This window comes from Typopeltis vanoorti, chromosome 15 (genome assembly GCF_054136105.1).
Source record: "Typopeltis vanoorti isolate ZY-2024b chromosome 15, IOZ_Tvanoo_1.0, whole genome shotgun sequence".
Taxonomy (NCBI): Eukaryota; Metazoa; Arthropoda; class Arachnida; order Uropygi; family Thelyphonidae; genus Typopeltis; species Typopeltis vanoorti.
This window is the reverse complement of record NC_143563.1, coordinates 46,089,343-46,113,135: the sequence shown is the minus strand read 5'-3', so window position 1 is coordinate 46,113,135 and position 23,793 is coordinate 46,089,343. Positions and strand designations below refer to the sequence as shown.

At 33.8% G+C, this 23,793-nt stretch overlaps 1 protein-coding gene across 1 annotated transcript in view; it reads right to left on the bottom strand.

Moving 5' to 3' along the window:
* The window catches only part of Ku80 (X-ray repair cross-complementing protein 5 Ku80), a 305,608-nt gene that overhangs the window by 118,402 nt on the left and 163,413 nt on the right, over window positions 1-23,793 (bottom strand). Inside the window, exons 13-14 of the mRNA XM_090405213.1 lie at window positions 22,290-22,365; window positions 8,702-8,788 (exon numbers count right to left, since the gene is read on the bottom strand). Coding sequence (XP_090261339.1) covers window positions 8,702-8,788; window positions 22,290-22,365 — 163 coding nt within the window. The remainder of the gene's footprint in view (window positions 1-8,701; window positions 8,789-22,289; window positions 22,366-23,793) is intronic.

Genomic DNA, 23,793 nt, shown 5'->3' with positions numbered 1-23,793 from the left:
TATTAACAGATGGATATGAAAGTTTCATGCTAGCGGGGATGTTGTCCAGTTAAACAGGCCCGACTGTTTTCATCAGGGAACCAGGTCGAGCAGTGAAAAGTCAGCTACTGGAACAGACTCAAGCTCAACTTCTAGAAGAAGAACAAACCCAACATCAAAATAACTGAAGATAGAAACCATCAATATAAGGAGTATTAATGGAAAGGGTATCAAGCTTGTAGAAGACCTGGAAAAATACCACGTAGACATACTTGGCATTCACTGAAACAAAGAAGACAAAAACAGATGATAGCATGTTATAGTATAGGATGATAAGTATGTTATAGTTGGACAATAATGATCAGGGGAAAGGAAGGGGGTAGTGATAGCATTCAACACCAAACATGAAGATAAACTTCTTGATTGGAAGGCAGCTTCAGGTATTTATGTGGGTAAACTTAAAAATGGAGAAATGGACAATGAAACTTATTTGTGCCTATGGTCCCACAGAAGGATCTCCAAAGGAAAAAGTACAGGAATTTTTCGAGCGACTACAGTTGACACAAAGAAAATGGAAAAAGTGGTACTTGTTTTATATCTAAACAGCAGAATAAGAAGTCAATCCCACCAGGCATAGAGATATGTTTTGGGAAAATATGAAGAAAAGGATAAAGCTAATATTAACGGCAAGTATCTACTGGATTTCTGCTCAAGAGACAGAAGTCTCCTGAGCAGTAAAGACAAGTCATTACTAACACCACGTTCAAATATAAAAATGTGTAAATGGTCACATGGTGAGAAAGAGAGAGAGAGAAATGCCAAAAATATAAGAAAAGCCTCATTAACTATGTCATTGTTGATAATGATATCTTCATGCTGGTTCAAGATGATACAAGAGTGTACAGAGGATTTGAACTTGAAGTGACCATCATTTAGTTTTAAGTGGAATAAAAATGAATACCACATTGGAAAGAACAGTGTGTAAAAAATTGTTAAAAAGAATCAAAGTTGAGCAGCATTTAGAGGTAACTGTAGACTGAACTATACAAACATTAGTGAAGAAAAATTGAAGCAGTTCAAAACAAGAACCAAATGTTAAGCCTCAGAGGTGAAGAAAACATTGAGTCAGCTAGGGAGGCATGTAGTGAAGTTATCTGCAAGGATAGAAAAATAAGAACATGTGGATACAAGAAGTTAAAGCAGCTGCCCTGAAAAAGAAGAAAGCATACCGAAAGTTCCTAGCAAATAAGTTGACAGATGCCCTAAAAGAATACAGAGAAAAATGTAAGAAAGCTAAGCTGTGTGTAAAAGTAGCTAAACAAAAGTAATGGGAAGACTTTGATAAGAATATAGAAAATAAATATCAGGAAGGTGGTAAAATGTTCTGGAGGTTACTGAAAAAGCGTAGAAATGGAGGAAAAGAGTACTGTAAAAGGAATCCAAGATGATAAAGGTGACATGAAAAAGTGAAGATAATGATATCCTAGATGTCTGAAGTAATTACTTTGAAAGACTTAAATGAAATGAGCAGTAACAGCTGTAGCAGAAAATTTTCAAGATAAATGCAAACAGAAGTACATATCAACTTGATGTAGAAAAAGCTGTCAAAAACTTGAAATGTGGAAAGGGAGTGGAGAAGATGATATTTAACCAGAAATGCTCAAATAAAAAGAGGTAGAAAAATTTTGCAGTGACTACATGGCATAATTCAGAAGTCAGAAGGTATAATTCCAAATAACTGAAGTAGAGATTTCATTGCTCACAACTATAAAAAAAGGGAATAAAGCTGAATGTGAGAATTACAGAGGAATTTTAAGTGTTCCAGTTAAGATTTATATAAGCATTCTTGAAAAGAGGAAAAGAGGCTGAGAAAAATTGTGGATGAGAAACTGGGAGAAGAATGAGTTGGGGTTCAGGCCAAATAGAAGTTGTCTAGATCAGATTTTCACTTTAAGACAAACAGTTGAGAAATCATAGGAATATGACAAGGATCTGCACTTAAGTTTATAGATTTGGAAAAGCATATGACAAGGTGTCCAAGGAAAAGCTATCAAAACACTACAGTATGAGATAGATGAAACATTATGCAGTGCAATACATAGTCTATATTTAAGATATAAGTCAGCAGTTAAAATTGAAAGAAGTAAATCTGGGAGAAGATGGTGGTTTGATGTAAATTCAGGTGTAAAAGAAGGATGCACATTATCTCCACTCTCATATGGACCAAATTATGAAAGAAAGTGGCATCAATCAAAATCAGTTAATGCTTTTTATTCCCCTATAAGGAGTAGGTGAGGCCATTTTAGCCCTAACTTTTGTAGACTGAGAGTGACAGTTCAATCTCCACAGGTAGCCAATCAGAGATTAGCTGGCACAAGACTATCACTAATTATAGATGGCACTTGTGAATAAGTGGTATTAAATCTGGTATTAGAATTGGAGATATCAAACTTAGCTCTTTGCTTTATGCAGATGATATTGTAGTAGTGAATACATCCAACGCAAGTCTCCAGAATCCTCTAATTAAACTGAATAATAGTTGTAACAAATTTGGCATAAAAATCACAATAAAAAAACAAAAACTACAAAAATAGGCAGGAACATAGAAACTTCAGTTTCATATTGAATGTTGAGCCTACAGAACAAGTAAACTATTTCAGCTATTTAGGCACAGTTTTTAGTGAAGATGGCAAGTTATATCTGGAAACAGACAACAGAATAATCAAAGTTGGTATGGTGTGAGAGCCAGTTGAATAAATTTATATGGAATAAGAGAGAAAGCAGCCAAAACACTAATAGTATACAAGACAGTGTTCAAACCAGTTTTAAGTTATGGATCAAAGAGTTGGGTTAGAAATAAAGCACTTGATCACAGATTAGAGACTACAAATAGAAAAATTCTTAGAAAAATTAGGAGAGTAAACAGATGACATTATTGGCAGAATCATATTAAAAATAAAGACATTAGGAAAGAACTTGATATTGTTTGCATTCAAGAATGTGTAAGCAGAGCTAATCTAAGGTGGTCACTTAAATAGAATGGGAGAGGTAAGATTACCAAAACAGGTGTTTGATGCCAAGATGGCAAAAAGACCCACAGGAAGACCAAGTTTTACATGTCCTTGTGCCTGCAAGTTAGTCCACTTCAGACAAACTAGTAAATCAGTTAAATTACATCTTAAAGAACATAAAAATTACATCCAAGATCATCTGCATGGCAAGTTGGGATTGGCAGACCATGCTCTGGATACCCCTTCACATAGTATCAGATGGACAAAAACATCTTTATTACATGGAAATTGGTACAGGTTTGAGAGGCTATTCTTAGAATCTCCATTAGTTATGAAGCATTCTCCAAACCTCCACAAGTATGGTTGTATTAATTCACCAAAGATCTGGGAGACTATCGTTTTAAGACCTAAAAGCTGGACTTCTCTGAATTAATTTTGTAGTTATCTGATCCATGGAGAGGCATATAAGGAATTAGGTGTCAGTTCCAATTTAAATTGTTTCTACAATTACTTGGTTTAGAGCTATGTGCCTGTTACAGTTTCTTTGTGCTCTGATGATGATGCTGGGTAGAAAACCAGCAAAATATTAGTGAGTTTAATAAATGTATATTTTCCTCTTGGTGTTAGTTATACTGTTAAGCTTTATTATGGATAAGGTCTAGGTGGACTGATTCAGTAAGGAGTGCCTTTGAAGAATGAAATGTTATGACAATATTGGAGTGCTGACAAGTAACAGACTAATTTGGAGGAAAATTGTTGACAGGAGATTAATAATAATGTAAAGCTAATCATATAGTGTTGTCATAATAGCCTGAACACCCCTCAAGGGAACATGTCAGGAAACTGATGATGATGGATATGAAAGTTGATTTAGAAATAAGATATGATCAAAGACTGTAGACCACAGATATGAGATCTCCAAAGAAAATTAGGGGAAAAAAATGAAATTGACAAGACTATGTTAAAATGAATATATCCAAAAAGATAGTAACATTATTTATATTATGAATGTTGGCATTAACTATAATTACATTTGAGGCAACTAAACTCATGAGAATGATATATTACATCCATTAATTGAATGTTTGGACTAGTTCACCTGTTTTGCAGAATGAAAACTCAAGTTTCCATCTTTGATTTTTAATCCCATAAAGTAGAATTAAAAAAAAAAAAAAAAAATTCCACACTGTCTTAAAACCCCCACTTGAAATTGGCCAACCTCATATCAGTTACCCTAAGGCTCAACTCCTTCTCTCTCAGTTCCTAGATTATTCTGCTTAGAAAAATGTAGAAAATACATCTGCAATCACTAATATGGACAATCAGGTCTTGAGGATCACCTTGGACACCGTCCAGAGAATCAACTGGGAAAACCACTATGCTTCATTGCAGCAAGTTTAAATGTTAGAGGTTTATTTAAGAATCTGCAGTTGTCCTTATAAACCTAATTTAAATAAATATCGTTGTGTTAAACTCCCCAAAATATGGGAAAATAAGTAATTTTTAGGCATCCTAAGGTTAGAGCCAACTCCCTACTGTTGCCTATAGAGGATGCATTTCCTAACTGAGACATTAGATCTAGCTTAGGAAGAGCACCTTACTATGTGTTGCTTGCATGTTTGTTACAATTTATATTGTATTCCTGAAGATGTATCTGTGCCAGGCATGAAATTCTGAAAGGATGAGAATGTTTAATTCATTCCTTGTGCTGTATTCATGTGCTATTAAATGTCTGTAAGGATAATGAGACTTAGCATGTAAATACCTTTTCATGCTTACAGCTTTCTATCAATATCAAAGTTTAACTGGTTTCTGGACTTTGATATAAGCTCATCCAAATATGCAGTCTGCCATTATTCTCAACTTCTAAAGTAAATGACCAGCATATCAGAACATGTATGCTGTTCAGAGAGGACATAAAGGATTCCAACCCAGACATGGGGTGTTCCCAGACAATATCAATATATCTGACCCAATTAGCAGATTTAAATGTTGCTCATCTATTGCAATCTTATCAAACCATTCTAAGAATAAGTTTGCCATATGTGGCTGACCAGCATATATCCTTCCACATCACTCACTTTGAAAGATGGGAATACTGGCAAGCTGCCTTTCCTGGATATATACTCATATTCAAAAATGATAAAATGTGATATTTATGGAAAACCCACGAATGCTATGTCTCATCAGTCATGTTTTAGAATAGATGCTGGGCATCCTAAAAATTAACACAGAGTTAAATCCACAATCCCACCCACACACTATATTTGAATGCTGAATTGCTTCACTTGCAGAACTCTTTTCAATGCAATGGTTAGAGGCAAAATGCAAGTAGAAAAAAATTTTTTTTCAATGTACAGATTTGGTTGGCTGGATTTCTAAGGAAGAGGATGTGGTGGAGAGAATTCAGATGTAAGTGATCAAGAAGGCAGGTCTATTGAATGAGGCTAGACTGAAAATTGAAAATGGACTGAGGACGGAGTTTATTGCATGGAGAGTGGTACATAAGCAAAATGCATAGCTAGAGGTATCATGAATGCTTGATTGAATGAGTTCAAGGAACTGCCATGATGCATGCTGGGCCTTTGGACCTCATGGAGACATTAACACAAAAAATAGGAGTGCAATTTACCAGCCCTCCATCTCTCAATACATTACAGCAGTACTGCAGGAACATGATATCTATACACTAACGTAAAGTTTATAAAATGTGGCTGTTCATCAAAGACTCTCCAATGTATAATATAAGTTCATAAATTCAGATATGGCCACCACCCCATACTTTCAGACTGGTCAGTTACATCATCATCATCAAATTCCTGACATGTACCCTCAAGGGGTGTACAGGATATGATAGTACTACATGAAAAATTTACATCATTACTAACTTCCTATCTACAATTTTCCTCCAAATCATTCTGTTATTACTTGTCAAGACTCCAACATTATCAGATCTTATATTTCTATCATCTAAAGAACTTTGTACAGTATCAATTCACCTATATCTTGGTCTTCCTCTAAGTCATTTTCCTGCCAACTTGGCAGAGAACACTTGTTTTCCTAATCTTTCCTCACCCATTCTGTTTAAGTGACCATACCATCTGAGATTAGCTCTGCTAACGCATTTCTGATTGCTGACAATGTCAAGTTCTTTCCTAATATCCTCGTTTTTAATATGATGTTGCCATTGATGCCATCTGTTCATGCCTCTAATATTTCTCAGGACTCTCATATCTGCAGGCTCTAGTCTTTGGTCAAGTGTTTTACTTCTGACCCAGTCCCAGATCCATAAGTTATAACCGGTTTGAACATGTATTGTATACAGTTAATTTAGTGTTTTGACTAATTTCTCTCTTATTCCATATAAATTTATTCAGTTGACCCATACCAGCTTTTTTGTTGATTCTGTTGTCTATTTCTATGTTTAATTTACCATCTTCACTAAACATTGTGTCTAAGTAGCTGAAATGTTTTACATGTTCTATAGGTTCTCCATTCACAATGCAATTGATATTTTCAATGCTTCTGCCTATCTTCATTTTCTTTGTCTTGTTATTGCTGACCTGCATACCATATCTATTGCAACAGTTATTCAATTTAGTCAGGGAATCTTGCAGACTTATAGTGAATTTATTTAGAAGTATAACATCATCTGCATAAAGCACAGAGCCAACATTAACATCTCCGATCTTGATATCAGGTTTAATACCACTTTCCTTCATAATGTGATCCATATAGATAATGAATAACAGAGGGGATAATGTACATCCTTATCTGACACTAGATTTAACATTAAACCATCTTCCTGTACTTCCTAACTGCTGACTTACAACTCAAATAAATACTAAATATTGCTTGATATAATGCTCCATTGACACCATAGAACTGTAGCCTTTTGAATAGCTTCTCTCTCTCTCTCTCTCTCTCTTGGCACCTTGTCATATGCCTTTTCCAGATCTACAAAACTTAAATACAGATCTTTGTAATATTCCCATGATTTCCCAACAATTTGTCATAAAGTGAAAATCTGATCCTGACAGTCTCTATGTAGCCTGAATCCAGTTTGTTCTTCACCAAGCTTCTCTTCCACAATCCTTCTCAACTGTTTCTCAAGTATACTTATATAAATCTTACCAGGAACACCCAGCAGAGAAATACCTCTATAATTCTCAGTTTTATTTCCCTTTTTATATATGGGTACTTTGAGAGATCTACTCCAATCATCTGGAGTAGTCTGGAGAGTACCTGACACCAGATGGCTTCAAATTCACTGCCATATGAAATACTGTTAGTAGTACTACGATCATAGGTCTCAACTCTAACTGGATCCAAGTCATCTGATATCATTAGCAGCATGCCCCTCCTCTCCTCTCTATCCTTTCTAAAAATTCTGTATCCTTTACACTCAATACCAGTTAGTATGTTTGATTCTGATAGCCAGGTCTCACTAATGCCTCCAATCTGAGGTCCCAACATACTGATCAAGGCAACAAACTCTACTCCTTTGTTTCTGATGCTTCAAGCATTCGTGTACAGACATAATAATCTGCCTGCATGTTCTTTTGTATACTCTTGTGGGCAGTCTACATGACATAGTTGAACAACTTGCAAGTCTCTATTCTTCTCTAGTGCCTTATATATGTAGACATCTTTGCACATGTTTGATGGGTCTGAATCAGACGAACACAAAGTCGAAATCGTTCTCTCCTCGTCAACATTTCCATGACAAAGCCCATTCCCTTCATTAACACAGTTATATAATATTGTTGCTCTTACACTCATATTTTCACCATTACTCCCTTTATAATTTAGTTTCCCTGACTCTGTCTCTGTTAGGTTTCATACCAGTTATTAGTTTTTTAGACTCCTGATACCAAACGCATTCAGATGTAGGCCATCCCTCTTATACAAATCCAATCTTCCCTCGTACTCACTTCACACATCCAAAAACTTGCATCCATTCCTTCTACACAGCCTACGTATCGAATAATTTGCTATCATAGTCTTTCTTCTTAATTCATTTTTATTATATCGAGGTAAAATACTGGCAATTTTCATTTTCTAACTCTTTACTCTTGCCTCTTTATTTCATGTCCTCTCTCATACTGAACTTATCACTAGTTAAGTCGTTAGTACCTACTACAATTACAATCTTGTTTACTTTTCTTTTTTGAATTGCTTCCTTTATATTATTAATTTTCGCTCCGCTACATGGAAAATATCATCAACTGCAGATGGGAAAAATCAGGTCTATCAGTCCATGCTTTGAACAAGTCTCATGAGGTCAGCTGAAAGAGTAATCATGTCCTTCTACAACAAGTGGAAAACTGTTCCTTGAAGCTGTTCTAAAAATAAACTACAGATTTTTTAATTGTGATGGCTTTAAGCTTATTCTGGGAATCCATATCAGGCCTATTGCAAAATGAAGAATTTGCTCCCAAAGAAGAAAATTTGGGAGCATAGCCTGTGCTTTGTATTTAGTTTTATAGTTTCTTGTGCATGTTTGAAGTTCCCCTAATAATGATAAGCAGTTAGATATTGTTGAAATGTTTGGGATAAGCTGTTTTAGCTATTAAAGTATTACACATGATTTCATACATGTTCATAAATAGATATATTTATCATGTATTGCCAAAGAATTTTTCATAGCTTCCCATAACTAGTAAACAAAGATTAATAAGCTATACTATAACTCAAACAAAAATACTCACTTCTTGAGAGGGTTCAATAATAGTCTTGATATGTTGTGATAATTCAGGCAGATGACTATTTGGATTGAACACACGATGATGTAAGCACTAACAAAAAATGTAAATGAAATTATACATAGATTTATTATCAAGCAGACTTAATATTATCTAACTACTCAAGGAAACATTCCAAGATTTTAATCTGGTATGCATATATAGAATATATTAAAATTGTTGTGATAATGTAAAAAATTTATACAAAATATTTGTACTTATAGACATGGTTATCACATGGTGACAAGAAGTTCAGTAGGGGTAGTACCTTTGTACCAGGTTGACTGACACTAGTCTTCACAAACCTAAGATAAAGTTTGTGAAGACTAGTGTCATCTGTGCATGATGAAAAACCCACATTCTCCATGTGTTGTCTCTGGCTTGTAAAAGATAGTGGATCCAGACTGAGAAGTCAATAAATATCCCTGATGGAGGATAGCATAGCAATCATCAATACTTCTTATGAGCAGAACTCTCATTTAGAGGAATAGTTGTAAAAAATATCTTGAGCAATGTCTCAAGATAACAACTTGATCAATTACTAATGATGCAGAAAGCAACAGTAAACTGCTGAATTATATTTTCCAAGATGATTGTCATGGAAAGAATCAAAGAAAAGAGACAAAAACTGACAAAAACAGAGCTTTGATAAGAAGTCATGTCCCAAATCCCCCTTTGGTCATCTTCATTATCAAGCAGAATTCTTACATCAGAATTGCAATGTGAAACGCAAGAATATCACAAAGAAGAGGAACTGAAAAGTGAACTAAGGCGATTGAAAACTGGCATTATAGTTATATCTGAAGTAACAGGAATGGGAAGAAAATGAAGATTTTTGGAGTGATGAATATTGTTATATATTCTAGAGAAAAAAAAATGAAGAAATGGAACAGCTATAATATTTAAGATACTGAGTAATAGAATAGTGAACACTTTACATATTAATGACAGAATAATTGTGATTAAAGTAGCTAATGATGCAATAAACATTGTTATATTACAAGTCTACATGCCAACATCTAACAAAGAAAAGAAGTAGAGAGTATATGACAACACAATTATTTTTATTATATGGGCACCTCCACAGAGTCCCAAACTATCAACACAATATCTATCATACCTCTCCTTGAAATCCTTAACAGATAAAGCACACACAATTGACTCAAGCAATCCATTCCATTCATTCACCACTTTCCATGCAAAAAAAAAAAAAAAATCTAGTCCTCACACCCTTGTTAACCACACTCTTATCCAACTTCAAGAGATTGCTTCTGTTCTGCTCCCTCTAGTCAACTGCTGAAACATTTCCATAAATCCTATCAATCCTATAAAATCCTTTTTAAAAAAAAAAAAAAAAAAAAACAGGGGGTGATAGAAACATTTAAGTAACTTAAATGTTTCTATCACCCCTGTTTTTTTTTTTTTTTTTTTTTTTTTTTTTTTTTTTTTTTTTTTTTGCTTATCAACCAATTTTTGTAATCCACAAATCCTCAACCTATCCTCATAGGGAGCATTCCACAGATCACTAAGTTGGTTAGTGAGTAACCACTTCTACCACTTCCTCATTCCCAAGAAACACAGGTGACCAGACATGAGCACAGTAATCCAACTGTAGTTTTATCAAGGCTTTATAAAGAGGAAATGCTAACTCCCTTATCTCTGCTTGTTAATGTGTTTTTCAATAATTATGTAATCCTGCAAGCTAGCTACCCTTGTTACTTTAGCAGTATGCCCTCTAAACTTCAACCCTGTCCCAAATCCACTACTATCCCAAATCCATGGCTTTATCAGCTTCTTGGAGTACAGTTCCCTTCAGTGTGGTACATAGATTGTAATCTTTTGTATCCCAAAATGCATAACTTTCCACTTTTCCAAATTAAATTGACATCCATTATGTTTTGCCCATACTGTCAGTCTATTTAAATCATCCTGCAAGCTCTCTACATCACCTTAACTATTACCCTGCCCAACTATGCATCATCATAACTTTGTACAATTGATGACTTGATAGACATGTGAAACACAATGAGAACTTGATGTTAACAGAAGATTTTAATGTAGTAATTGACAAAAATAAAAAGAATAAAATATACTTCAAAATTCTCAAAATTGCAAAAGAAAATGAAAGAGAGTAACATCTTTAATTGCATTGCTCAAGTTAACTTCACAAAAGAAGATATACATGAAAAATGTCAGGAGATTTAAGAAGATACATAATATCAAATTGAATATGTAATAACAAATCCAAGATACAGAAACCTAGTTAAATCTTATAAAAGTATTTCTAGGAGCTAATGTTGACAGCATCATAATCTAGTCATGGTCTAAGCAGAGAACTAAAACCTCAAAAAGGAAAGTTTATGATAAACTAAAAACATATAACTATAAAAAAATATAAAACTTATTCAGATGAACAAGTGAAACAGAATAAATAACTAGAAGAAAAACAGTCGAAAAAAAAAAAAGTCAGGGATTAAGGAAACAATATATCAAGCAGGCAGAAAAATTCTTGGACAAAGTAACAAATGAAATAATCTTATTGATAGATGAGTGAAATAAATGGAACAAGCAGACTGATAAGAGTAAAAAAGGAATATGTAAGATTAAGGAACAAAAGGAAAAGCAGATGCACAATAGATGTCAGAAGATCAATCAAAAATGTGATGAAAGAAGGAAAACCAGACATTGCATGCAAATTAATAAAGAAATATAATATTGTCAGAAAATCAGAATTACTGTCATAAAAGATCAAAATGATAAGATGGTAGACCTAAGACATATAGAAAAATTATGGAGACAGTATTTGGAAGAACTATACATGACATTAAAGAATGCATTGCTAAAGCAACTGTTGCCCTTCAGAGATTACGGCCACTTTGGAAGGACAATAAAATACAGCTAGCTACAAAACTCTACCTCACAGATATCATTGTTAACTCTATCTTACTATACAGATGTGCAAGTTGGACATTGCTAAAGGCAGATCAGAAAAGGCTATTGGCCTTTGAAATGAATGGTACACATAATAAATGATGAGGTTGGAAGGAAAATCTGCTCCACTGGCTGAGTCATATAGTTAGGTCTGACAGCTTACCTAAATTAGCATTAGAGGGCTTGACTTTTGGAAAAAAAAAAAAAAAAAAAACAGGGACAACCTAGGATCACCTCCACTTTGTTAAGGATTCCAAAACAGAAGCATCTGAAGAGAGTATGTTAAGGCCTTTGTAGTGCCTCAATGGTCTACATAGACTATGGGTGAAGAAGAAGATGAATACAATGGATTTGCATATGAATATAAGAGCCAAAAACATTCTTCTCAAAATAATGCAAAACAGAATAAGCAATAAACTAGAAAGGAACCTAAGTGAAGACTAGTTTGCGTTTAGAAAAAATCTGAGCCAAGAAAAGCAATCCTTGCCCTAGAAAATCATAAAAAAAGACAATGAAGTACTGCTTCTGTGGATTTGAAGAAGGCATCTGATTGAACAGACTGGAAAAAAATTGTTTATAAGTAGAGAAAGAGCTAACAGAGACTGAAGAGACAGGAAGGTTATATATGATTTGTACTTAGACCAAACAGACTTGGAAAATATGAGAATTTTGAAAACCAAAAATAAAGAGAGGAGTCTGACAGTATGCCCTGTCCCTATTTCTTTTTAATTTATACACTGAAGAATCTATAAATGAAATAAAAATGGAAACAGTATCTAATATGCTCAATAAATGAGCAAAGTATTTTTTAAATGTAAATTTTACCCATGAAATGTTCCAAATCAGTACAGTAAGGAAGCAGAGATTTTTTTTATTTTTTAATTATCATAGACATTCATGCCTGCAAAAGATTAAATCCACAATTTGTTGGTTGGAGAGAAGATACAATATCCACCTGGCAAACCATCTGACAAATCCAGCGAACCTGGATTAGATTTACAGACAATTTCAGTGATTGCTGCTTCAAAAAGAACAGCAAAATGCTTTGGAGATTATAGAGAGATTGTTAAAAAATATAATCTGACATTAAATAACAGTAAAACCAAAGTCCTAAGTCAGCCAATCATTCACTTCTAAGATGTTGCAAAACAGTGAAATAATAATTCACGTTTTAAGTTTTAAATATTTAATGAACATGATAACAGTAGAAGGCAAAAGAAACTTTAACAGAAATGAGATAATTCTTCTTCTCTAACATAAATTTGGGACTACAAAAAAGATTTTTACAAGCATGTTTGGAGAATTGTTCATTATGCAAATGAAATATGGACATTTTGTCAAAACAAAATGGAAGCATTTGAGTTATGGTGTTGGTGAAGAGTACTGAAAATTAAATGGACAGAAAAAGTCACCAATAAGTAAGTATTCTTACACATGTCAGAATACTTACTTACTGACATGGTGAAAAAGAGAGAAAAAAGATAGGATGTCCTCTGAGACATAGCAATTTCTTGAAAATGATTTTTGAAGGAAAGGTGATGAGTAAGAAACAGAACAGAAGGCTGAAGCAGAAATTTCTGGAACAAGTGATTAGAAAATCAGGTTTAGGATGTCACCTACATCTAAAATGAAAAGGGTGGTAATGGATAAGGGTGAGGGGGCAGCAGGGATGTTCTTTTCCGTGATTTCATAGAAAATAAGTCCTTTAATTACACATACACATCACATGTATTCATTTGCACAAATTAAGATTATTGCTTAGTTAAATAACTACTATTTCATGTTACATGTTCTAGAGCATTATCAGAGTGGAAAGAAATTAGGTTACATTTAATGATGATTAAAGATTAAAAGACAAAATTTGCAAGAAACTTAATCAATGGTTTCAAACTGATGTAGATGGCAATGTGGGAGGAGAAGGGGAAGTATCAGCTAAATGATGTGATTTGAAAAAAAAAATCACCAGTTGAAGATAATGACGTCCTGGTTTTAAAAGGGTCAAACAGTTGCCATGATTTCAATTTGTTTACCCTTAACAGAGAAAATGTGAAAAGAAAATTTCTGTACTAAAGTAGTATGAAAATTATATTTTCTTAAACTCTTAATGTGTTTTGAGATGCCTTTTAATGTAACAATGGCTTTCTCTTTCTTCTTGGTTGTTAATGTACCAAACTGGAAAGGTATTACAATAACCTTACCATAGTGGTTTTGATATAGCTCAGTTATTTTTATAGGGACACCTGAAAACCAAACAATATTGTTCTGGGTAGCAAAGTTTTATTAAAACCAGTCTTTTTTATAAAGGATGATGAGAACTGATTTATTCACAAGGATTCGCTTCAATATATTTTATTCACAAGCAGTGGTGACTCGTGGGGGTGCTGCAACTTTCGAAATATACATACACAATGCAAGTACAGTGTATACGTGTTTGGATAAAATATCAAAATTATGGTAAAAATTTAAAAAAAAATTAAACATGAAAAAATATTGTTTATTATCGATAAAATTATACAATTTGGTATAATTCAAAATTACTTAAAAATAAAATCAATTAACATAACCTCAATAATGTTCTAAAATAAAAACTATAACAAATGTTATATCTTTAACTGTAATGTCCAAATATTTAAAGAGACGGAGTAAACACGATAAGCACTATGAACACTCTACTACTGGCGCAAACTGCATATAAACAACAGTGGAACTGCGCAATGGACAGTGCCGCATTATGCTAATAGCTCGCATCTCACTATGACATGCATATGCTTGCACGCACGTAGCAATATGGCACTGTGGTAAACACAGTGCTGCTAGCATCCTTCGCCCTCCTAAGTGCTACAAGATGGATTTTTATTATTTTTTTATACAAAATAAGAGCATTGTATAGGATTGTTGATGAATAAAATTAAATATTACAAGCAAATATAAATAAATTAATAAATATATTTATATATTGAGAAAATTTGGGGGTGCTGCAGTTCCGCAGTGCCTATGCAAGAGACGCCCTTGTTCAGAAGGATTCTCTTCAACATATCTCATTCACAAGGATTCTCTTCAATATATTTTATTCACAAGGATTCTCTTCAATATCTTTCACAAAATAATGTTTCTTCAATGTGTAAATTTCGAATTACATATAAACATCACAAAAATTATGTACATGGTGTCAACTGAACAAAAAAAATATCCAAATTGATATTTAATGATAAACTATTATATAATGAAATATTCACACTTGTCTCCTTTAACACATGCATGTCAGGCTATGTGCTATGCCTCATGTTGCACTAAAATAGCACAAAACATGTCCAAGTGTCAATGTATTAAAACAATCTGCCTCTGTCTTGCTTGAAAAATCTTCCTCCAAACTTTACAGAATGTTTTTCAATGCCTTTGCCATATTTTAATTTTAAGGAATCTGTGCAGAATAGTCTTAGGCATATGTTGTTTTCATATGCCTAAACACAAAAACACGTTTAGGAGTGCCATTAAATTGTTTTGCCACTATTTAATTTCTAATCATAATGCTAAGCTTGTTGGCCAAGTCAAACTTCCACTTTACACCAATAGGTTCTAGGAGACCTGAAACAGCTTTTTTATTATATATATGATAATCAATACTTGTAACAATAGTCATGATTCATGACTTATAAACTGTAAGGTTCCTTCCTGATCTTAGATCAGATTTTTCCTTAGAAGGAAGGGAAAGAGAAGCATTTAACTAAACATTAAGAAGGCAGTTTCAAGTGGAGTTATGAGCAAACTATGCAGTTATGCAGGGAAATGGAAAATGAAAATTATTTGTGGCTATGATCCCATAGAAGGTTGCCCTAAAAAAGAAATGGAGGAATTTGAATAATTAAAGTAGACAGATGATATAAAGAAAATGGAAAACGTGGTCCTTGTAGGAGATCTAAATAGCGAGTAGGAAATAAATCCTCAATCATATAGAAATATTCTGGGAAAATTTAGAGAAAAGAACAAGGCGAATAATGGTATCCACTGGACTTCTGCTCAAGACATGGACTAGTAGTTACTATCATCGTGGTCAAATATAAAGATGTGTAAAAGTTTACATGGAGAGATGACACAAAAAATAAGAAAAGTTTCATTAACTATGTCATTGTTGATAGTGATATCGTCATGCTGGTTCAGGATACAAGAGTGTACAGAGGATTTGAACTTGGAAGTGACTATCATTTAGTTTTAAGTGGGATAAAAATGAATATCACATTGAAAAGAATAGTATGTAAGAAAGTTTTAAAAATAATCAAAGTTGAGCAGCATTTAGAGGTAACTGTAGACTCAACTATACAAACATTATTGAAAAAAAAAATAATAATAAATAAAACAGTTCAAAAACAAGAACCAAACATTGAAGTCTCAGTGGCAAACTCTGAAGAAAACACTGACTGATTCAGCTAGGGAGGCATGTAGTGAAGTTGCCTGCAAGGATAGAAAAATAAGAACACCATGGTGGACACAAGAAGTTAAAGAAGCAGCCCTGGAAAATAAGAAAGCATACTGAAAGTTCCTAGCAAATAAGTCAGCAAATGCCCTAAAATAATACAGATTAAATATTTATATATATATATAAATGTGTAAAAAAATGGAGGAAAGAGTACTGTAAAAGGAATCAAAGATAAGAAGGATAACATGAAAATTGTATGAATGTTAAATGAAACATGCAGTGACAGCAAAGTAGCAGAAAATTTTCAAGAGGAATGTAAACAGGAGTAAATATCAATAATTGAGATAAAAAAAGCCATCAAAAGTTTTGCAGTGGCTATGCTGCATAATTCAGAGATCCTGGTCAGAAAATCAAACTTCAGATAATTTGAGCAGAGCTCTCAGAGTTCCCAACTATAAAAAAGGGAATAAAGCTAAATGTGAGAATTACTGAGGAATTTCTCTACTAAGTGTTCCAGGTAAGATTTATGCAAGCATACCTGAAAAGAGGGTGAGAAAGATTGTGAAAGAAAAACCTGGAGAAGAACAAGCTGGGTTCAGGCCAAATAGAGGTTGTCAAGATCAGATTTTCACTTTAAGACAAATAGTTGAGAAATCATGGGAATATGACAAGGATTTGTACTTAAGTTTTGTAGATCTGGAAAGAGTACATGACAAAATGACCAGAGAAAAGCGTTTCAAAACATTTGAATCTGCAATTCGAATATTTTGAAAAGCTTTTCTCTTTACACAGTCTATATTTAAGTTATCAGTCAGCAGTTAGAATTGAAGGAAATACAGGAAGATGGTTTCATGTAAATTCAAGTGTAAGATAAGAATGCACATTATTTCCACTCTTATTCATCATCTATATGGATCACATTATGAAAGAAAGTGACATTAAACCTGATATTAAAATTGGAGATATCAAACTTAGCGCTTTTGTTTTATGCAGATAATATTGTAGTCATAATCACCAGGATTCTGTAACTAAACTGAATAACAGTTGTAACAAATTTGCTATGAAAATCAGCAATAAAAAGACAAAAACTATGAAATCAGTAAAGAACAAAGAAAACTTCAGCTGCATTCTCAATGGAGAACCAATAGAACTAGTAAAATATTTCAGCTATTTAGGCACAGTACCTCCCAGTGAAGATTGCAAATTAAATTTGGAAATAGACCACAAAATAAGCAAAGGTATATAATAAATAAAGATATAGTGGGGAGCTAGTTGAATAAATTTATATGGAATAAGAGAGCAACTGGTCAAAACACCAAATTAGCCATATACAGACAATCCTCAAACTGGTTTTAAATTATGGATCGAAGATTTTGGTTAGAAATTAAGCACTTTCTTAAAGACTAGAGACTAGATATGATGATGTTAGAGTGATATTAGAGTTTAGATGTGACAAAGGGGCAAATTTGAAAGAAAACGGCTGATAAAAAATGAAACCTTAATTGTAATCTCATTTAACTTTTTTCCCAACCGTTTTCTTTCAGATTTGTCTCTTTGTCACATCTCTAAAAAATAATTCAATAAATAAAGGAAACCTTAATTGTATTCTCCTCTCAAGGGCTGACTTGAGAGGAGAATACAATTAACCTGAGGTATGTGATGTTGGACCATGCCTGACTTCATGTAATATACATTTACTATATTATCTGTAGCTTGGTCCCTCCCCTTCTTTCTTTTCTTCTTGCTCCCCCCCCCCTCCTAATGCTATTAGAATATTTGAGAGCTAGGGTTGAATCTTTCCTATTTTGCAATTTCATTTCGTCTTATGAAGTTGGGAGTCTTCCTTCTCTCGTATGTATTTGCCTCACCTAGTAGGCTGAAGTTTTTCAACCCACCTGGCCAATGTAGGATGAAATGGGACCAAACCTCCCAGATATGTGGAAAGAGCTTCTGCAACTATAACATTTTTTTTCTTGCAGTGACTACAATCCAAAATGCTAACTGGGTTGTAACAGAGACCTCATAATACATATCATGCTGCATCAGTTGTCATGCAGAATAATCAGACCTGCATTCAGGGCTTAAGCAGAGGGACCTGTTCAAAAAGTATATTACAGTCTCCAACTGTCAATGTCAATGATATTATGAACAAGGAATACAGAAGGTATAGGATTAATTCTAGAGGGAACTTTACATAGGCACATGAAATGCATGGGGTATATGGATGAGTACTCTTGATATTATCTGTAAAGAGATGGAGAGGCATAAAATTGATATCATTGAAATTACAGACCAAATGAAATGGAGAAGGTCACTTCAAAAGACAGAAGATGGTAAGCTAGTTGTTTATTCAGGAGGTGACAAGCATCATGGAGTAGCTGTGATACTGAAGACAATTCAAGCAAGAGACCTTCTTGATTATAATCCCATTAATGACAGGAGGCTCATCCTATCAATGTGTCAATCATGGTAGTTTATGCACCCCACACAGACAGGCCTGATGAAGAGCGTGACAAATTCTATAAAAGCTAACAGATTGTTTTGGACTGCTTACCAAGGAGAGATGTACTTTACATCTTAGGGGACTTTAATGCAAAAGTGGGAAAGAGTATGAGAGTTAGGCATGAGTGTGTCATGTTTGATCTGGGTGAACATAACACCTGTGGTGAAAGAATGTGGGAATTTGCCCATGCTAACAGATTAGTTATTACCAATACCTGCTTCCAAAAACACCCATGACTGACCCATACTTGGACATCTAACATTGATAGGTCAAGGCACCAGATTGGCTACATCCTGGCTCTCTAACAGTGAAGACAAGCATCTCTGATGTGCATACTTGTTCTGGAGCAGATTGTGGTACAGACCATCATCTAGTAAGAACCAAAGTAAGATTATGACTCTAAAACATCAACTCGGTTAGATGATTCTTTGGAGACTAGTAAAAAGAACTCACTGGAAATGCTTTGGGAAGGAGTTAAGATTATAATACAGAATACAGCCAAGAAGTAGCTTGACTCAATAAGAAGACCAAGAGACCCATGGATATCAGATTCAACATGGGATCTAACTGAACGAGGGCAGATGGAGAAACAAAGCGACGTATGGACTGAAGAATATAAGAGATTACATAGAGTAGTCAGAAGAGCTATCAAGGCAGGACAAGAAAACATTTTATTCTAATAAATGAGAAGATATAGAAGTCCAGATGATGAAGCACACTTATAAAAGTATGTTTCATTTGGTTCGTAACCTAAAGCACAAGTTTAAGCCCAAAGTGAATGTCATAAAAGACAGGAATGGAGCAGCTGACAGAAGAACTGTAAATCAAAAACAGACAGAAAGAATATTGTGAGGAACTGTACAACACAGAGGATAAAAAAAATTTAGAGGAGCCTGCTCACCAAAAAAATTTCATTTCATCCTCCACTTAGGCATAAGGTTGAAAGAGCAGTTAAACAGCTTGATAGCAACAAGGCCCTGGGTACAGATGGAATCCCAGCAGAGTTAAAGCCACAGGAATGGAGGATAAGAGTGCTTCATAGATTGGTTATTAGAAGGATATGGGAGACAGGGTCATGACCTAGACTGGAAGAAGTCGGTTTTCATACCACTACATAAGAAGGCTTGCAAGAACTACAGAACTATTAGTGTAATCTCTCAAGCAAGCAAGATTTTATTATAGATCATTCTAAATAGGACTGAGGCCAAAGTTGAGGCAGAGATGCAGGAGGATCAAGGAGGTTTTTTAGGGATGGTAAGGGTATTAGAGATCAGATCCTTTGCCTTAGATAGATCATTTTACTAACTATTATAATAACGGATTTAACTGACGTAAATTATTCTTTATTCGTAGAATTTTCACCTGAGTATCACAGACATCATCAGTACAGATACAAGGCTAATTAAACAGTAACGGTTATATTCACAAAGCGCCACCTAAGTAGCTAAGGTTAAATTTCCTAAATTTATTTATTTTTTAATTATTTAAATTTAATTATTTAGTTATTTAATTATTAAATAATATTTATATTATAATATTATAATAGTTAGTTATATATTATATATATATATTTATATATTATTTATTATTTATATATTATTATATATTAGATAGTTATATATTATAATAGTTAGTAAAATGTCTACTCACGGTATTTCCTTACTGAAACTTAGACAGATCATAGAAAGTATAAAGAATTTAGACACCCTATGGTAATGTGTTTCAAAGACTACTCTAAAGCTTTTGACTGTGTTCAGCATGCAAAATTGTGGGAAGTAATGAAAAGAATGGGTTTTCTTCAACACACTATTAGGTTAATGGCCAACTTGTACAGTGAACAAGAAGCCATGGTAAGAACAGGTGTTGGAGTAAATGATTGGCTTCAGGTTGAAAAGGGAGTTAGGCAAAGATGCCCACTTTCTCCTTGCCTGTTTAGTATCTATGCTGAGGTCATCATGCAGCATTGGATGAACTTAAGATAGGAATTAGGATAGGTGGTAGATTGATCAGTAATCTGAGGTATGCTGATGCTACAGTACTCCTTTGTAATGACAAAAAAAGAGCAAGGATAAATTCTTGACAAAGTTAACAAGATCAGTAAGAACAGAGGACTTCAGCTCAATCCTGGCAAGAAAAAGATCATGGTTCTCAATGGAAATACAGACAGGGAAGCTCCTGAGAAACAAGTGTACCTTAATGGCAAAAGAATTAAGGAAGTCAGCAAGTTCGAGTATCTGGGATCCATTATTAATGTGAAGAATTGCTGTGCAGAAAGTGCCAGAAGAAGATTAGAAATGGATAAGACAACAGTCAGAGAAATGGCTAAAATTTGGAAGGATGGATCTATCTTTACAGAAACAAAGTTGAGGATTTTGAATGTAGCTGTTTTTCCAACAGAGACTTATGGATGTGAGACTTGGAACCTAAAGAAGTCTGATAGGAAAAGGATAGCTGCTTTTGAGGAGATGCGTTACAGAAAGCTGTTGAGGATATCATATACTGAACGGTGAACAAATGGATGGGTGATAGAAAGGATCAGTATAACTTTAAGGCTCCTTAAGGATATTGACAGAAGGAAGTCAAAATACTTTGGACAAATTGAAAGGATGAATGGAAGACTTCTCAAAACAGTAATAGAAGGTAAAGTTCCTGGAAAAGAGGAAAGGGCAGACTATCAATGATGGATGGATGGGAGTGACTGATCATCAGAGAGTTGAGGCCTCCAGAAAAGCATACAACAGGACCATATGGCAAGGACTGGTGTGTGGCACATTACCAAGTATCTGAGTGACCATACAGCATTTGTTGATTATCAGTAAATAGATGGATGGAATTGTACCCCGTGCATTCTTTGAGGCACATGTGAGGAAATGATGAATCATCCAAAATGTCAAAATATACATAAACATGACAGTGAGAACTTTGTCATAATCAATGAAGTTTATGGTAACAATATACTGCAGGCAGGAAGCATTTTCCCAGTATTCTACAATCCAAACTAAACTGTCACACACTTAATCTCATCACTCTACTGAAATTGTTTCCATTTACAGAATACAAGAAAAACTGACAATATATTCCTCTAAATAATTAATTATTTAGAGTAATTTATTTCTTATTATTCTACAAGCCCATAGATTATAATCGATGGGCTTGTAGAATAATAAGAATCTGGTCTACTGTCAATAACATGAAAGCAACTCTTTTCAACTCTCTTTGGCCAAGGGATACATTTGTGAAAAATCCTAATATCGGAATAGAGATTTCATGTTTTGTACAGATGTCTTTGAAATTGTTCAATCTATTCTACTTAGGTTTATTGATTCCCACACATTACTTTATGTGGTTTACCAAATCATTATTAAACTGCTGTATCCTCGGTCTTTCATCTTTTTTTTGCAGCAGTGGGTTACTATCAACTTCGAAAGAAAAAACAGTTTGCATAAACAGAATGATGAATTAATATGGGAATCAAACCTCTCTGAAACTCTGTAAATTCATTACCAATCAGTACTGACTGTTGCTAAATAATACCTCTGCTGTTTTTCACACTATTATACCTATTTCTGCTTCAATCTTAAAATAATGTCATTTCAAGGTTCTATCAGATGTATCTTACCAACTCATTCAATATTTTCAGAGTAATATCTCAATACTTTGGCCAGAATACATTATATTATTCATTTACATATCAATTTTAAACCCACCTGAAATAACCTCTGAGCATAAGGATTTACTGTATTCCTGGATTTGAGAGCTTCACCTCTGTTACCTTCTTCATCTCTAATCAAATTAAAAAAATAATTCTTTTAAATAATTAAACAGGAATTTGAAATTAAGTTTTAAAAATTCCATTTGCAAAACTTTCTGAAATTTCAAGTTCAGGATTAAAATAAATGTTCAACTTTTAGGAAATACTTCATGAATATGTACCATTGCTTTTTAAAACAGAATAAAATAGTATCCTTAAATTTTATAATGCCATTTCTAGTTGCTGATTTTAATCTAAAAAGTAATGATAATTATTGATGTTTCCTGTTCAGTTGTATTTCACTGTAATCTTGGATACAGTTAAACCTAACAACAAAACTTTTCAAAAATATTAGCTTTGAATAAATGGAATGGTCCAATAAAATCAAAAATTTCTGATGTTATTACTTTTAAATTCAGACATGAAATTATATTCTTGTTTTAATCCTATACCCAAGTGTAAGCAAACAAAGTTTGCATGTGAAGATATTTTGTCTATTATAATTTACTTTATAAACAAGTGAAAAAAACTTCTGCAATTAATTTTGTAACAAACTTATAGCATTTCTTTAATTTTATATAGTGTTTATTAAATAATTTAAGGAATTTACAACGTACACAGGATATAAATTAAACTAAACTTTAATCTATATTTCCAATATTTCGGCAATGTCATGTTGCCATCTTCACAGGAACTTAAAATAAAGACATATGCATGCAGGCACTATACACAGCAAATGAGGACGAATCAAAACACAAGGACTACATCCGGTTTCACCAATACAGCCACTATGGTCTTGCAGACCATGCTCTGGTTATACGGTGAAAGAAAGCCACGGTAACACGCCGTAGTAAATTCAAATTTGAAAGGCTATTCATAGAATTAGCCTCAGCCCTAAGAAACAGTCCAAACCTCAACAAATTTGGTTGCATGAGACTGCCCCAAATTTGGGAGACTTACATCAGAAGACCTTCAGCCCAATGGCCAAGAATACCTATATAGCCCGCTAGGGGGCACCATCAAGACTTTTAGGAGAAACAATAGCTTCCTGCTTCATCCTCATTTACTGTGTGTAGTGCCTGCGTGCACGTGTCTTTATTTTAAGTTCCTGTGAAGATGGCAACGTGACGTTTCCGAAATATTGGAAATATAGATAAAGTTTAATTTAATTTATATCCTGTGTATGTTGTAAATTCCTTAAATTAATTAATAAGCATGTTTAACCATTTCTACAAGAATTTATATAGTGTTATCAAACCTTTAACAAATTAAGGTTAGCATCATCTGTTCTAAGTGCATATTATACTAGCCTGTCCACAGAAACCAATCACATTAACGCTATTTTTCTAGACAATTGATTTCCTCCTCCAAAGCAACAAAACTATATTCTTCTCCTTAACCAAATCTTCCCAAAACCTGGATCTTAAAAATACCATCCTTTACATCTAAGGCCATTAGAA